The sequence below is a fragment of the Polyodon spathula genome, chromosome 1 (genome assembly GCF_017654505.1).
Source record: "Polyodon spathula isolate WHYD16114869_AA chromosome 1, ASM1765450v1, whole genome shotgun sequence".
Taxonomy (NCBI): Eukaryota; Metazoa; Chordata; class Actinopteri; order Acipenseriformes; family Polyodontidae; genus Polyodon; species Polyodon spathula.
Window position 1 is genome coordinate 51,476,758 of NC_054534.1, and position 16,758 is coordinate 51,493,515.

Sequence of the window (16,758 nt, forward strand, 5' to 3'; positions counted from 1 at the left end):
CCATTTCATGATTATCCTCATGGTCCAATAAAAACGTAACTTTCTTCTGAATACTGATATAAATGATCCCTTTGCAAACACTGAAAACTGATTTGGAACAGCATAGGCAAAGAAAGCATGCTGTTAGGTATTTTCAATGTGTATAGGCCAAGTTACTGAATGAATACAACATTTTAAATTGACAAGGAGAAATCAGAAAACCAAAGTAAGACGAATAAATCTGAGCAAGGCCTACAATGAGCTTGACGTGGTTTGTATGCGATTATACTTGGGTATAAAATCTACTTTACCAGACCAACAGACAAATGTTAGAACATTAACATTTAAAATAACCACTTCCCTGCAGGTATACTGTAAATCCTGAAGCCAATAGTTAAGTCATTATGATAAATCAAGCCTCAACAAGACACTTGCTTACAATGTATGCAAATACATGACTAGTGCTTCTGCATGAATCAGATAACTTCTTTAAAATGAAAGAAAAGGGTCTACTTTTCATGAAGCTACATGCATTTAGAAACAGAACCATCTGTAATACTTTGATAAAACCTCACTGTGGTGAAGTCACTTTACAATACTACATTAAAAATCCAACTGCATGTGACAACTCTGACTAGATGCCATAGTACTTAACAAATATTTAAACTGGATGTTCTTGATAAAAAAAAATATATATATTAAGATCACAAATACACATTTCTCATATTTGCATGATCTAATTAAGCACCCTATTAACTGGAATTACACTTATATCTGATTGTAAAAATCCATTGAGGATTGTTACTGTAACCTATTCAAATGAACCATTTATATGCCTAATATAGCAGAGCAAAGTTTCTTAAACCTTTTCTGCATGAAAAACTTTCAGTGGAGTGTCCGCTCTTTGGAAATTATGACAGGTATATATATATATTTATTTATTTTAAATCGAGACCATAAGGCCAACCTTTTTTTTTATTATTTCCGATAAGCTGTACAGAATAAAAAATAAATAAAAAAACCTATATGAAAATCTTTGTCAATGTGGTAGTCATGCAAGCAATGCTTTCACAACCTCAAACATAAATTAAAATGGTCATCCACCAATATTAAATGATTTGAAAAACAAAAACAAGGTTTTTCCAGGTAAGTTCTAACTTGCACGTTTTCTCTCTCTCATTCTGTGATTGTAGTCAATTGTTACACTTTTATTGCTAGCAAGGCTCTCAAATCTGCATATCCCACTCCACCACTGTCACCACTCTGAGTGCAACACAAAGGTTTGCTGCTTCATTTTCGTTTGCTTGTCTTTAATGAAATAAACTTAAGAACCTTTTTAAATATAAAATCAGTCATCCAGTCTGATTTTTTGAGTGCGCGACCTGTCTTGGTGGTCTTCACTTGAAAACTGGAAGAAGCAATTTTGAGTTTACAAAAAAGGTCATGCTCTACTGCAATCCTCATTTGTACCTTGCAGGTTTAGGACCCTGGGGAACCCTGTGGCAGGCATGCATTCAGTGTACGAGGGCAGCGCAAAGTAATATTCACTAGAAAGTGTCCTGAGGGCACCAGATAATGGGTTAGGTTTTAAGGCTGGGGTTAGGGAGAGGATGGATTGATTTCATAGACTTGCCGATCTCTGGAAGTGAAAGGTGGGAGTAAATGGAAAATGCCCTACAATCATCTCATGCCCTCAGGACACTTTCTAGCAGATATTCCTTTAGGCTGCTGCACGAGGCAAGCTCACATAATTGACCATCTACAAACAAATCTGGCGAGATGTGTTTGGATGGAGATGCTTAAATAAAGAATTAAACTACATTCTTAGCCCTGGCTCTTTTTGTAAAACCATTGCAATTACATTTTTTTTTTTTTTTCAGTGATCTGAAATGGAGGAACCCAATGTCCCTAGCTGCTACTCAAACAATTTAAAAAAAAAATGTACTGCTATTTCTTTAATGTAGCAGTAGTTACAGTATGTAACTGACATTTTTCAAAATGCAACTTAGCTAGAAATCGGAAGCTGGCAGCAAAACAATTAAGATAGCGTTAAATGCATCTACCCACTTTTAAAACACAAAAGTTTCAATGAAAAGTAACACTGTAACCTTACACACTACCATAAAATGAGACTCTGTGGAACATTTGAGTTTGTTATAAACCAGGGCCGTGCTTTAAATACTTGCATTGCACGTTGACAAAACGGAGTATGCTATCTTGTTTTAAACTGGCCCAATTACTACCTGTTTTTTCTCTCTCATGATGTTGCTTGGGACAGATAATGTTCAAGGCACAGCTTACAAGCACCCCCCCCACGCCCCCCCAAGAATTTTTCTGAAATGACACCCCTGAATACCAATAACTATTTTTTTATTTTTACAAACTCTACACCAAGGCTCCTACAGCACAGTTCCACCCCAGGCAAGTACCCTGCATTTCTTTTGTATGTTTTGTTAAGTTAAATATTTTTTTCATAGCAAGTATGCACGAGTCCAGTTTTTCTTTTAACAAACCCATCTTTACAAAGTCTTATGGTGGTTTTCATGTAGACATTTATGCGTGATAAGCTCCTCATAACACACACGTATTTCATATGGGACAGGGAATCCTTCAGACGAGTGCCAAAGAGGCGATCACCTTTAAAAAGGTAACTCCAACAGCTTGGCTTGTGCATCTGCTGTGAGCATAGAGGTCTTATCTAAAACCACCTCCTCACAGCGACATTCGCCACAGGCTGGAATGTCCAGTGGCTGCAGCTGGGAATCCAAGACTACTTCCGCTCTAAAGCAGAGGGGACACTAGTCTACATGTTGCTAGAAAAACGTAGAAATTGATCCTTTTTTGTTGAAAGCGATGTGCAAGCTACATGTTGCAAAAGGACTATTGATTTGGTAGAAGCAACATTGCATAAATAAATCAGCCAACGAAAGTAATGTAAAAAGTCACATAACTTGCTTTTTCACTGGCTAAAAAAAAAACCCAAAGCAATGTCAGAATTAATGCGGAGCCAGTGTGGTGTCTAGCACATGCTTAAACCATGCGAAAATGTACCAAAGTTGCCATTTCTTTTTATAAATGTAGTAGTCTCCAATTAATTTTCACCTCTATTTTCACCCAATTTGAAATGCCCAATTGTATTTAGGCTCAGCCCACCACTACCACCACTGCGCTGACTCGGGAGCAGCGAAGACAAACACTCTAACCTGCTGTCAGCAGACCACTTCTTTTCACTTCAAATTGTTCTGTATGATTTTGGACTGAACGGCCGTTTATGTTTAGTACAATTTTTATTTGTATACAGGAACTACTACACTAAAGTAAAAGGACCTACGAGACACACTTGAAACAGGTTTGGCCAGGCAACACTAACATTAATGTAAAGCTTGTGTGAATGCGAACACGTTATGTTATTTAGTAATACTTGACCATGTACAATTAACTGCACAAGGCGGCAAATATCATATTCATTATTTAATATATTACTTGATTGTTTGTTAGATTTGCATTTAAAATGACTTGTGTCAATGTATGGAAGATATATGTACCCTATAGTATGTAGAGAAGTGGCATTTTTGTATGTATTAATTTTAATTATTTATCATATACAGTAGTCCGTCAAGAATCAGAGTGTGGTGGTTCCAGAGTAAGGGCCAGGGTTCTCCACAGGACTTTTCAGCCAGAAGCGCCGCCCGGCAAGCAGCCAGGCTGAAAACAACCCGATCCGCCTGTCTTGCAGATGCTACTGTGCCTTTAACAAGAAGGATTGAGTGTGCATCTAGCAGACTAGATAAAAAAATAAATAAAATATTTGGAACCACATGACAGCTGTGTTACATCGTGACACAACATTTAACCAATTGGAGTTGAAAGGGCGGGTTTTGTGTGTTAAGCACTTGGAGAGGCTAAAACATTAAAATGATTGCTAAAAAAAATAGCCGATTATTTTCAAAGGAACAATAGTGACAATGAATTCAGGGTTTTCAAAATACGCCGGCAATCGGCGCTACCCACCACCTAATAATATATTTGCGCTGACTACTTTATTAAAAAAAAATATGAAGATTATTTTCGGGTATGATCATTCAGTGCATTTGTCATTATTGTACTGTAAGGTTATTTATATATATGCACCAAAAAAAAAAAAAAAAAAAAAAAAAAAAAAAAAAAAAATGCATATTCCTTTTGTTGATGGGATATCAGCTCAACACTTCAGCTGACATACAAATGCTTAAGTGCAGAGGTGCTGGATTATTACACTCCGGTTTTATGCAACAGTTATTATGGTGACCAAATGTGTGAGTAGTGTTTAGTTTAAAAAAAAAATAGTTGCATTCAAAAAAATGTATAACAGCCAAAAACCAAAATGAACGTGCACTAACAAAATGACTTAAACTTAAAGAAAACAATTTAAATGAAGCAACAAGCATCTTAATATCTTGTAAAGGACTTTGTTGATGATGGTCCACTAGAAAGGTGCTATATAAAGATCATTATACACTTACATTAGTGTCAGGTAATTTACATAGTAGCAACATGCAAGGATTTCCAAAAAAAAAATAAAAAAAACACACCACCACAAATGCAAGTAGTGCCCATTTGCTCAAACAATAATAATAACAACAAGTGTAAAAAAACTGAAGTTACAATATAAATTACATGCACAGTACTTGCATTACTGTGTTGGAGCAAAAAAGTTTGTTTGAAGGTTCACTTTGTAGCTGCCATTACTAAATATTTTTCAATTGCAAGCACAACTCTTTCCTGTAGCCATTTTGCATTAGCACTAATTATTTAACAACCACTATACAATTTGGGGCAAAAGTAACTTTTTTTTTTTTTAAAGAAACAAACTATTCTAAAAGAATGACACGATCCGAAAATGTGTTGAATATGTATATAGTTCTATCTCCACTAACAACTTTAACTGCAGCCACTGCTTGATTGAAGAGGACATTTAAATATAAAAAGTCAGACTTATTTAAATATATACTTTGGTCACCATTTTAATTTTTTTTTCTTCTTTGTAATTATCTTTGCAAGGCTAAAACGTTATTTGCTTACTTAAGGTTTATTTGCTTAGAAAATACTAACAGGGTGTCAGTATCAGAATGTAAGATAAATCTCTGTATGTAGATATGGTTTAAACATTTAAACGCCGACACTGCATAGCATCTAAACGTTTATAAAAATGATACATCCCTAATATATGCAGTCCAAAAACACGCGTGTGTGTATATTTCTGTACCACTTCAGTTTTTGTTTTCTTTCCTATAGTTTTATTACATTTTTTTTTTTTGGTGGCCAAATGAGGCAGGCTGCACTTGCTGTTTGTTCTTCAACACAACCTAAAAAGTTAAATGGAGGAAACCTAGTTTAAAAAAGATGTACGATATCAATTGTCTCGTAAGGCAAAATTGGAAATATTGAATTTACCCGCTCATATTTTAATATTAATTAGGTTATTTACTTCTGGAAGGAGAATTTCTCTGGCTAAAAAAAAAACCCACACTACCTGAAAAGTACTATGAAAATAGTGAGAAAAAGGTTTGACATTTCTTTCCATGGAATCTGCCCCATTGTTTCATGTACACACTTTGACAATCTGACAACAATAAATCTATACTATCAAATCATGAGAATTCCGATATTTTTCAGAATATGTAGTTTTCCAAACAGTAATTCTGTTATTAAATCATGTAAACGCAGTTTTCCGAAAACATATTGAAAAATTATGAAGCGAGTTTTCGGAAAGCACCACCTAGAATATTCCAAAAACTAGCAATTCATGTCATCTAAAAACACACTTTCCAGAAAACTTATTCCAATAGTCTACTGCACATGTGCAAACTTTGGCATCATTCCCACGCACATGATTATTAAAAGAAAAGGTCCATCTTTCTAGCAAAAAAAAAAAAAAAAGGGGGGGCAAATAGAAAGATTACTTTTTTTGGACAATGGGAGTTGGGAGAATGAAATGGGAACAAAACTTGTTCTCCCAATGTATCTCCACAGATAATGTTGGGGACTTGTATATATAACGGCACATATTTATTAAACCCTTGCTAGATTGACACTCATCCCAACTGGTTAATGTTGGGTCACATGACCAATAATACAGTAGTACTTTTTATTGTAAAAACATCAACAAAACAAGATCTAAAAACCAGCAATACATGGTGAAAGGAAAGTATGACAGAGTATCAGTTTTGTTTGGCAAGCTGTAGAACGCAGTCTTGTGTAAGGGTGGAAATAAAAAGCAGGGAGATAATGGGAAACGCTTAATGATTCTGGATTATATAATATGTAGTCCAATTAAATAATGTTGCAAACAAGGGTTGTTTTGAAATTAAACCTGTGTATTTCTTTATCGGTGTTGAACATGTAGGAAAAAACTTTTTTTTTTTTTTTTTTTTTTTTAAAAAAGGGAATAAAAACACAGAAAAGGCGCTTTCCTAAAATTGAAGTCTCAAAAAACAGTGGTTGGGGGCAGCAACTTTTACACCAGTGCGACCTATACAACGATTTTTATATACTCCATTATTACAACAATTTAAGACCCTTGCTCTTGCTGATGGCTCTATTCATCATACTTTCCTATCTCCAATCCCGCATGTCTCCTTATATTCCCTCTACGCTCATCCTCTATTGGGCAACTTGTTATGCCTTCGCTTCATTCTCCTTCCTCGCTTCTTCTCTTCATTCGTTCACCTGTTATTCAAGACTTTCCACCATCTTCTCAAAACCCAATTATTCAATCTTTAATTTGTAAATTCCTATTTATAGATCTATGTATTTTCCTTTATTTATATTGATTGTGTATATATGTGTTTGTTTTGCATTTGTATAGCCTGTAAAACATACTTCTGTATTTTGTTTAATTTTCTGTAAGTCGCTTTGGAGAAAAGCATCTACTAAACACCACCACCAGGTACATGTAAGGTACAGCAGCTTATATGAAAAGGGTGAGCTGCTGCAAGGTGAACAGTTGGCACATGATTGGGAATTAGCACAAGAGATATGTATAGGATAACAATCCGTTCCATACAGTATAAGGATTACCAACTTCGCTGAACGTGAAATACTTGATAACATGTCTGTCTTACTGTACATTTACTGTAGTATCCATCTGTTAGAGTTGTTGTGATCCATAATGCACTCTGAAGGTTTTAAAATAAATCAAGCTTCATGTAATCATGTTCCCTAATCACTCAATCATTCAGTTTATTAAAATATTGCCACATAATATCTTCATATGTTTTACCAACTAATTAGTGTAGATATGAATGCCTGAAAATGTAACCGCTTAATATTTTTTTTATACTTTAAAATTCGACTCAGATAACTTGCAACACTTACAATAACACTTAAAGCAGACAGGCCTTGACTGCATAGACAATGTCATTATATGGCGCCAATAAATGTCATTTCACCACAAATTTCTAAATGGTCTGTATTCTAGATTGAGGTTAAAACAATGCAGGAGTGAAAAGGTAATTTTTGTACCGGACAACAACGGTAATGGAACTTAACTAAGAATCAATGAATAATGCCATGTACCAAATATTAATAACCCATGTATACTCTCTCTGCACAACAGGTATAAAAGGCACACGTATATATCCGTAATGTCATTTTATAACCCTCCAAGGTTTCAAACATGGTTTGTTAGATAATATATAAGGCTTTGACAATGTGCAGAAAGCTTTGTAAAATAAATGGCATAAAAATGATTCATTTTTTGTACGATAACCATGATCAAACTTGACAAAGAATCACAACCATTTAAGCCTTAGTTCTTTATGATCCAAAAAACAAACATCACATTACCAAATATGGTTGGGATATTGGCACTTGTAGGGGTGGAATTTCCTTCACAGGGATGCTTTATGATAAAGGTAGCCAAATATCCTTAATCCGGTCACATTTAAAGAGATGAAACATCTACTGCAAAAACATTAAACTTATATCCATCTGTAACCCATGCAGCTAATTATAGGTTATTAAGGTAGAGCCACTCAAAAGTTATTAGGCCTGTCTTACCAAAAGTGTCTTTGTAACCACATATTTCACAAGAACAAGTTTGTACAAAAACAGTGTTTAGGTCTAAACTATATATATATATTATATATATATATATATATATCATTATATATATATATATATATATATATATATATATATATATATAGTAATTGCACTGTTTCGACTGTTTGGAAAAAACAGAACAAGTTTGAATATGATCATCAGCAGCAGTGACAGATGCTTTGTAGGAAGCCAAACCCTTCAGGCAAAACAGTTTTATGGAAGACCAGCAATAGGTAGTAATCATCTGTCTTTTCAAACCAAGATAGCTAGATAATCTTATTCTTTACTCCACCCTCCCACCCTTAGTCATATCGCTACAGTCTGCCCTTAAATGCCAGTACATGTGATCTACAACATTTTTGCCAAGCCTAGCAAAACAATAGGTTTTCCTGGAATCTTACAGTTTTTTTTTTACAGCCTTAACAGCATCCAAAATGCAAAGCATGTACAGGCTGGTAATAACATAGGTACACATCAGCATATGCTTTTCACCTGCAAGCAGCAACAATAACTTTCTCTACTTTTGTCACAAACACATAAGCCTTTGTTTACCTTGTACTCCTGACTAAATTACTTTTTGTACATTAAAAAAAAAAAAAAAAAAAAAAAAAAAAAAACTCAGAAAAAGTAAAATCCCTTAAATAAGAATTACAAAACACGTTTTATACGTCAAATATTTTTTCAAAGAACTAAACTTGTTTTTAATGCAAAAAACAACTATTTGAAAAATAGTACCATCATACTATAACAATCTTAAAACACACTACCTCTGATCTAAAATATCACATTTTGATAAGACTAAAAAGGCCTACACTTTTTTTACCCTCAAAACATATGCCTTTGAAAGAGTAGCCCAGCAAGAATGTTAAAAAATAAATAAATAAATAAATAAAAAAACACACAACAGATGCAAGCACTATAAAAACCAGAAAGCTGATATGCTGGAAACTTACCACACAAGGCACTTTCCCCCTTTCTAAAAGCTAATAAAAATAAAAGGTCAATGTAGAAACTGCAAACAGGAATCCTACATTGAGTATATTTATTGTCATGGTGGGAACAAAACAAAAGGGGAGAAAAAGTTTAGGTTTCCTTTAAAATATAAATCCACATTGCACCTTCTGTGGTGTGCCTGAAAACACCCATGTTTGCATCTTAAATCATGGAGATGCCCTGAGTTGCTGTTCTTCAAATATATATTCTGCCACCTCCTTGCCTTCTGCATGGGTGTTGAGAACAGAATTCTCACTTAACTCCACAAAGCAAATGTTAGCTCTCCTTTCCTCTCAGTGCAGTTATATACATGAAGTTTCTGTGCAACCACAATGACTGACAGTGTTACAGCCAATCAGATTGTCCTTTTTAAAGAAAATCATCCCACAATTTATTCAAAAGTCAGTCATATGACCTTATTCCAAATGCCATTGGCTCTGGATGGGAGTAATGTTGGAACCTTATAAGGCTAAGGCCACCCATTTATGATTCCCTAAATAGAACACACCTTGTCTATAAAATGTATCAAGAATATTAAAAAACCAAGAAAAAAACTAATAAAAAAATCCAAAACAAACAAAAAAAAACACACACTTACCAGATCCTCCCATCTTTTAAAGGGCCGGAGCTCAACAATCTTTTGAGCTTTTTTTAAAGAGCAGCCTGATATTAAGGCAAGCTCATCCAGTGAAGCATCTTGCAGGAAGCTCAGTATTTTAATCTTCAACTCTTCTTCCAGTTCTTCATCAGAACTGTATGCGTCCTCATCACTGTCCTTTCCATAATCAGAATCTACTGATTCCTCTGCTTCGGAATCACTGTCCTGACATCTTGTATGTTTGCTCCTTTTTTCTGCCTTCGGCCTGCCGTGGCCATTCAGTCCTTGTGTTCCAGTTTCAGTACTAGCTGGACCACGACTTCTGCTGGCCTTGTCTATTTCTATTTTACCTCCTGGTGAAATGTCATCTGCGCAACAATTTAAAATAAACAGTCAGTCAAACTGTTGTATAAAAAATAGTCTCAGGCAAATGAAACGCCAACATTGTAGCATATTGTACCTACTCTAAAACACAAAAAAGGGACAATGTATTAGGGACCACAAAGCATTACACAATTAAAGCATAAAGCAAAAATATAAATAAAACACTTGTGAAATGTAATTTACTACAGAATTGTCATAACTAATTTTCATAACTGCTGCATCAAATTCTCTTTATAAAAAAGGAAAAAAGTGACATGTACCTAGAAAAGCCTCCTCTGTCACTATATGCTGTATTAAATACTAATTATATACTAGACGCATCACCCTGCTTTTTGTAATGTTTTCCACTTATAATTTATAAGTGGAATCTATTTACCCTAACCTGTATCCAGAAATGCACAAAAGTTGCTTTTAGTTCATGTTACCCGAGGACAGTTTTTCAAAACATCGGTAATCCGATCACACTTTTAATTGCGATCAAATGTTGTAATTGGGTTTTTCAGAATTAAAAAAAAGAGGAGATCAGGATTACTTTTATGCAAAATATCAGGATCATTTTGATCCTACTGAGAAGGTCGATTTCACTTTTAAATAAATCATAGCAATATTGTGTAAAACAATGTAGGCTAGAGTAAAGGAGGTACCCTCATCAAAAAGGTTCTACAAAAACTGCAGAATGACTGGCATGAGGCAAGTGGTGGGATCAACCCGACAAGCCAAACACCAAGTATATTGAGGTATATACCTCAATAAGCTACAAAAGGACAAGCCAAAGCCAACTTATGCCTGAATCAATACCAGCATAGCTGAAATAAAAACATTAGTCTGGACTCACCCTAATGTTCTAGGAGTATAAGGTTTACAGTGCCGAGAAAAAGTTTGTGAACCCCAATGATAATTATGAAAATTCCATAGTTTTATCATGATAGCCTTCTTGAATCAAAACCAGTCTTGTCTTAAATATCCAATAGGGTTTATATTAACCAATTCCATGTCTTTTGAAACAAAGTGATGTATGAATTAGACAAACAATGAGCAATTAAGATTCAGGGTATGTGAAGAAGTGAACCCCTGGTTTTATCAGCTCAATTAAGGGGATAATTAGAATCATGTGTTTAAATAATTAGGTAGATATTCAGGGGTGAGTTTGGGAGGCCCCACCTTATATAAAGATCAAAAACTTTGGTCTTCACCATACAGGTGTGGGGAAACACGTCATGCCACGATCAAAATAAACCTCTGCGGACCTCAGAAAAACCATTATTGATGCTCATCAGTCTAGAAAGTGTTACAAAACCATTGTCCAAGAACAAACCAGAGAATTATCAAGGAAGTCAAAGAACCCCACAGTAACATCCAAGGATCTGCAGGCCACTCTCGCCTTGGCTAATGTGAGTGTTCAGTCTTTTTCTGGTAGTTGAGTCATGAACAAGAATGGTGTTCATGGAAGGATAGCCAGGAGGAAACCACTGCTCTCTAAAAAGAACATTGCTGCCCAACTGAAGTTCACCAAAGAGCACATAGATGATCCACAAGAAAATGTTCTCTGGACAGATGAGTGAAAAGGTAGAACTTTTTGGCCTCAATGAGAAACGTTATATTTGGTGAAAACCAAACACTCCGTTCGAACAGAAGAACCTCATCCCAGTCGTCAAGCACGGTGGTGGGAGTGTGATGGTTTGGGACTGCTTTGCTGCCTCAGGACCTGGGCGGCTTGCCATCATTGACGCAACCATAAATTCTGCATTGTATCACAAGATTCTAGAGGAGAATGTCAGGCCATCCGCCCGTGAGCTGAAGCTGAACCAAAAGTGGGTCATGCAGCAAGACAATGATCCTAAACATAAAAGCAGAGCTACAAAAGAATGGAGGGGGGGGGGGGGGGGGGGTGCAGGAGTGCGGGGGGGGGGGGCTGTACCGGTGGGACTGGGCGCTTTTGCAGCAGCTCATTTAGAATTGCCTGCTAGCATGACTCAACCTCCCAAATTTTATCCATCTGTCCTGTTTGCTGAACGACTGCGGCAGCTTTTCTTCCTTCTCTGTTTTGAAGTAGGTGAAGGTGAAGGGGAAGACCACGAGGAAGTAGTTTTCTTGGCTCTACTTTTCTTAATGCTGCTCCTGCTCCCCTCAGAACAGAGCTTCGGGAGGGTCCAGCCTCATTTACTGGTGACGCTGAACGCCACATAGGCATTGTGGAATGCTCCTTTGCGTGACGTGCTACCCGGTTCTCCAGCGTACGCTTGGTGAAGGGAGCTCACCTGAATGACGTCAGTCAATCCCCATGTGCATGCTCGGGACATACAGACAGTGCATTTACTGTGTCCGTCACTTGCAGGCAGGTTAGCCTTGCAAGAGACATGTATGGAACCCAGACATGGTAATAGTGCTGTGTTCACAACAAACAGTGTATAGACCACACAGTGGAGTATTGACACTATGTGCTAGGAACTGACACTTGGTACCGACACATGGCACCGAAGCTCAGTATTGACTGTTCACTCGGTACCAACCCTCTGTGCTGACACTGGGCATTTGGCGCCAGCACTCTGTACAGAAGCAGTAATCTTGACCTTGCAAGCGAGAACAGGGGTGATAAATGCAGTTACTGCTAGTGGCACATTAGCAGGGATGTCCACCTGCAAGTCAGCCACTGGCTAAACTACTAGTCAGTACAAACACAAGACTAGCAGTTTAACCTGCTTGCAAACAAGCCTTTGTAATAGTGCTGCTGAACAGTTGCACTAAAACACCCATGAGCTGCTAAAGTAGGAACGCCCACAGTAGCTGCTTGGGTTTCAATACTTACCTAATATAATACAACCAATAGCTAACGCAAAGCAAAACATACGGTAAACAATACTATAATTTACTAACTAATTACAATGGTATTATTAACATTATTATTATTCTTAATAGAATAATTCAGCTGAACAAGTCAGAGACTTCGTGCGCCAAGATCCCAGGAAGGACGGCAAGGGAGCAGCAAGGTTCCCATGGCACGCAGGGGTGCGGTGGGACTTAATCAATGCTAGCTGAAAATACTGAAAAATAGAAACTCTGCTAGAAATACAACATTATTTTAGTGATTCCATAAATAATTCCGCACTTAAGCAAATGCTAAAAAAAAACAGTGTGAAAACACAGGAAGATATACTTATCAACTCTCTGATGTTAATCAGGTTAGGCTGAACAGGAAAATGGCTTTATGCTCGCAGGGGTGGAGCAGCACTACGTCACCCTCCTCTGACAAGCGGCTTTGGTATACAGTTTTCAGGTTCGGTTGTCTTAAAGGGGAACAACCATTTTGTAATGGTTAATATTCCCTACATGAAAGGGAACTATAGCCAGCATACAAATCTGAATCATTTGGGACCTAAAATGACTGCTGCTCTGAAACAGTAAATACTTAAAAACTACACATGACACCAAGTGTACAGTTTAACCAGTGATACCAGGGGAGACATCTTGGTCCTTAAGGCTGCATTAGGAGGATCACTTTTCTAATTTAATGTAAATATCTGTACATTATTTTTCTTTACATACTTGCCAACACAATGGACCAAAACAGACTGGAACTTTCACTCGGTTGGAACTAATCTCTCTCTACACACCAGTCCTAAACATGCTAGGTGATCAAATGAACAATCTTTTTTGAAAAACTGTGCAAGGACACACTAAAAGAAAGACCTTATTTCAAGAATGTTGATACTTAAATAAAATCAACACACTTATGGTTATAAAGGCCATTTTATAAAAGCATTATGGTACTTGTACAATGTGCAGATATCACAATGGTGGTGAGAGGATATTTCCATGCATAGTGAAATAAGCATAATCCAAAATTTACCTGTGTTGGAGAATAGCAGCAATACTTCAAGTGCAATATCAAAAGACCAGTTGTGCTCTTCAAGTACATCCCTCAGCTCCTAGTAACAGAAACAAATATTTCATTATAAAAGACAAGAGTTAAATTATAATACCATCTACCAAGTCTACCATATGTAAACAGCTATACATTTCTACAAGCAGCCACATTGAACCTTTTCTGGGGATTCATTTATCCTTTGTTCATTAGATCATTTATTGCAATTACCTACAACAATGACAAATGAGCAGACTTCCCCATGACAAAAAAACGCGTGCATAAAGTCTTAAAGTACAAGGAGTTCAAATTGTACACTGAACTGTAGGGTTTACCTTGGTAATCTGATGTAGATAAAGCATTACAAAAAAAATCTAAATCTAAAATATTTGGCAAAAATGGAGATTGAACTCCCTGGTGGATCCATGAACTCACCTCCTTATCTAAATTAGGAAACCTATTAGTGAGTTTCTTCAGGATAGCCTCCCGGTTCTCCCACTCCTCCACTGTATCTGCCTCACTTGCTTCTTCAGACTATTGAGGGTGATAGAGAAGAATAGAATAGAAAAGTGACAATTACTCCACAAACATTCAGTACTGTAAAATGCAAATCTCTTGTCCAGGCTTTAGGTAACCAACACAATTAATGGTAATTCTCTTTTTAAATTGTGCTAAAAAATAAATAAATAATAAAGCACTGAAATAGTAATAATTCTTCCTAGATTTATTCCCAAGGCTTTCTATACCAAGGAAAGTGTGCAGGGTTTTTTGTCATACATGGTAAACTATGTGCACATTGCACAAGGTTAGCAAAAATGAATATACAAACAAAACATGGCATTAAAAGCTGTGCAACAAAAAATGGGACTCCTGCAGCAGGGAACTGCTATAAGACTTACATCACTCATTGAAGCATCTTTTTTCTTCTTGCTTGCCTGAACTATATCACTATCCTGAGAGCTGCTTTTTGAAGAATCATCTTTCTTCCTTTTTCGAACATTCTCTGAAATTGAAAATGCAGACTGCTACGACATTTTTTTATAATACACATTCCTTGTGATTTAATACACTTCAAGTATTAGGGCATTGAACAACAAGAGAATTGTTGAGGGGTTTCCCATTTTACCTCACTTGGGGCCTTTTGTTTACAAACAGATTATTGTCAAATGTTCACAGTACAGCTGATCAGTGTACAGAGTTCACTTCAATATCTGCATGTTGGTTTTCAGATGCCTATTGTGGCATCCAGATTTTCATTGTGCTGCATTATGAGGGCATCTCTTCTGAAAGTTGGTTTCCCAATTTGCTGCTGCTCTGCAGATAATGCAGAACAGGCTACACCAGAATTTTCCCAACTGGAGTGCCGCCACATTTTCAATAATTTATGTTTGTTCAGAACACTGATTCTGAAGTGACGACAGATCTGCTCAACCTGTTAATGCAAACCGCAGCTAAATACGTGCGGCCAAGCCTATGGGGCACTTTACGCCCACTGATCCTCAGCACAGCGGCAGCATTATCGTAAATGCATGTTCTGTGTGCCTCCCATATCAACCTGAATACAAAGACACAGAAAAAAATCAAACATTCTAAACATTTAAGAGACGCTGAGGCATCCACCTCTGCTACCAACAATGCTAAAACAAGTGGGGAGAAAAAAAAAAGTGTCACAATGCTCTAAACTGGCAACAAAAAAGGCAAGGCCAAAAAGGCCTTCAGTTCAACAACTTTGTAGTGGGCACCAAGGCCATGAAACCTAAGTCAAGGCAGAAGTTTAGTATGTTGTTTAAATTTTGCCTAGGATTCATATATAAAGCTAAATTATTGGCATAGAAAGAAATTACGCAGTTTAACTTAATAACCAGCAGCCTAGACAGTGCTCTGGAATATCTTGTTTTCCTTAGGAGCCAGAAAATTGGTTTCCAAATCCAATTCTAGGGTGCCACTGGTCAGAGCATGTAAAACAGCCAACTGTTAAATTTTTTACTATACATAACGATTTGTTTCAGTAAAAAACAAGTTTCAGTGAGTTTGTTCTGTTATTTTATGGTAGTACATATACCACAATAAACACTCATATTTCAGATATTTCTAAACTATTTTTTCATTATCACAATCTGAAAGCTACCTTTAATGAACGGCAGTTTTTCTACTGCAATCAACTAAGCTGCAATACATTATCTCCCCAAGTATACACTCCCCTTATTCAGTCTTTTCATTTAAAAAGTAGGAGCCTAGAAATCCCAAGGCAGCAGCAGAGGAGTATGGGGGTCCTCCCCCAGCACAGGTGCTAGTTGCAACGCCCCCCACCGAAAACAAATTTCATGGTTTTGCAGGGGTCTAAATCCTGCATATCCTTAGCCTAAATACAGTGCCTATAGTAAGTATTCACCACACTTGGACGTTTTCATAGTTTGTTGTGTTACAACCTGAAATCTTGATGCATTTAAAATGAGATTTTTTTTCCTTTGATTTACACAACCTACTCAACACTTTGTAGAGGCAAGAGAATTTTTATAGTGAAACACCAGTTAATGAAATAAAAAAAAAAAAAAAAAAAAAAAAAAAAAAAACTGAAATGTCTTGGTTAGATAAGTATTTACCCCACTGAGCCAATACTTGGTAGAACCACCTTTGGCAGCAATTACAGCGGTGAGTCTTTTGGGGTAAGTCTCTATCAGGTTTGCACATCTGGATCATGCAATATAAGCCCATTCTTCTTGCAAAATTGTTCAGGCTCTGTCAAGTTGGATGGGGATCGTTAATGGACAGCAACCAAGTCCGGGCTTTGACTGGGCCACTCTAGGACATTCACTTTCTTGTTAAGCCACTCCAGTGTCGCTTTGGCTATGTGCTT

General features: G+C 36.7%; 1 protein-coding gene across 1 annotated transcript in view; it reads right to left on the bottom strand.

The window, feature by feature from the left end:
• LOC121319565 (SWI/SNF-related matrix-associated actin-dependent regulator of chromatin subfamily A containing DEAD/H box 1-like) overlaps positions 1 to 16,758 on the bottom strand; it is a 78,863-nt gene that overhangs the window by 37,815 nt on the left and 24,290 nt on the right. Inside the window, 4 exon segments of the mRNA XM_041257142.1 lie at positions 9,656 to 10,023; positions 13,887 to 13,965; positions 14,337 to 14,435; positions 14,801 to 14,904. Of these exon segments, the coding sequence (XP_041113076.1) occupies positions 9,656 to 10,023; positions 13,887 to 13,965; positions 14,337 to 14,435; positions 14,801 to 14,904 (650 nt within the window).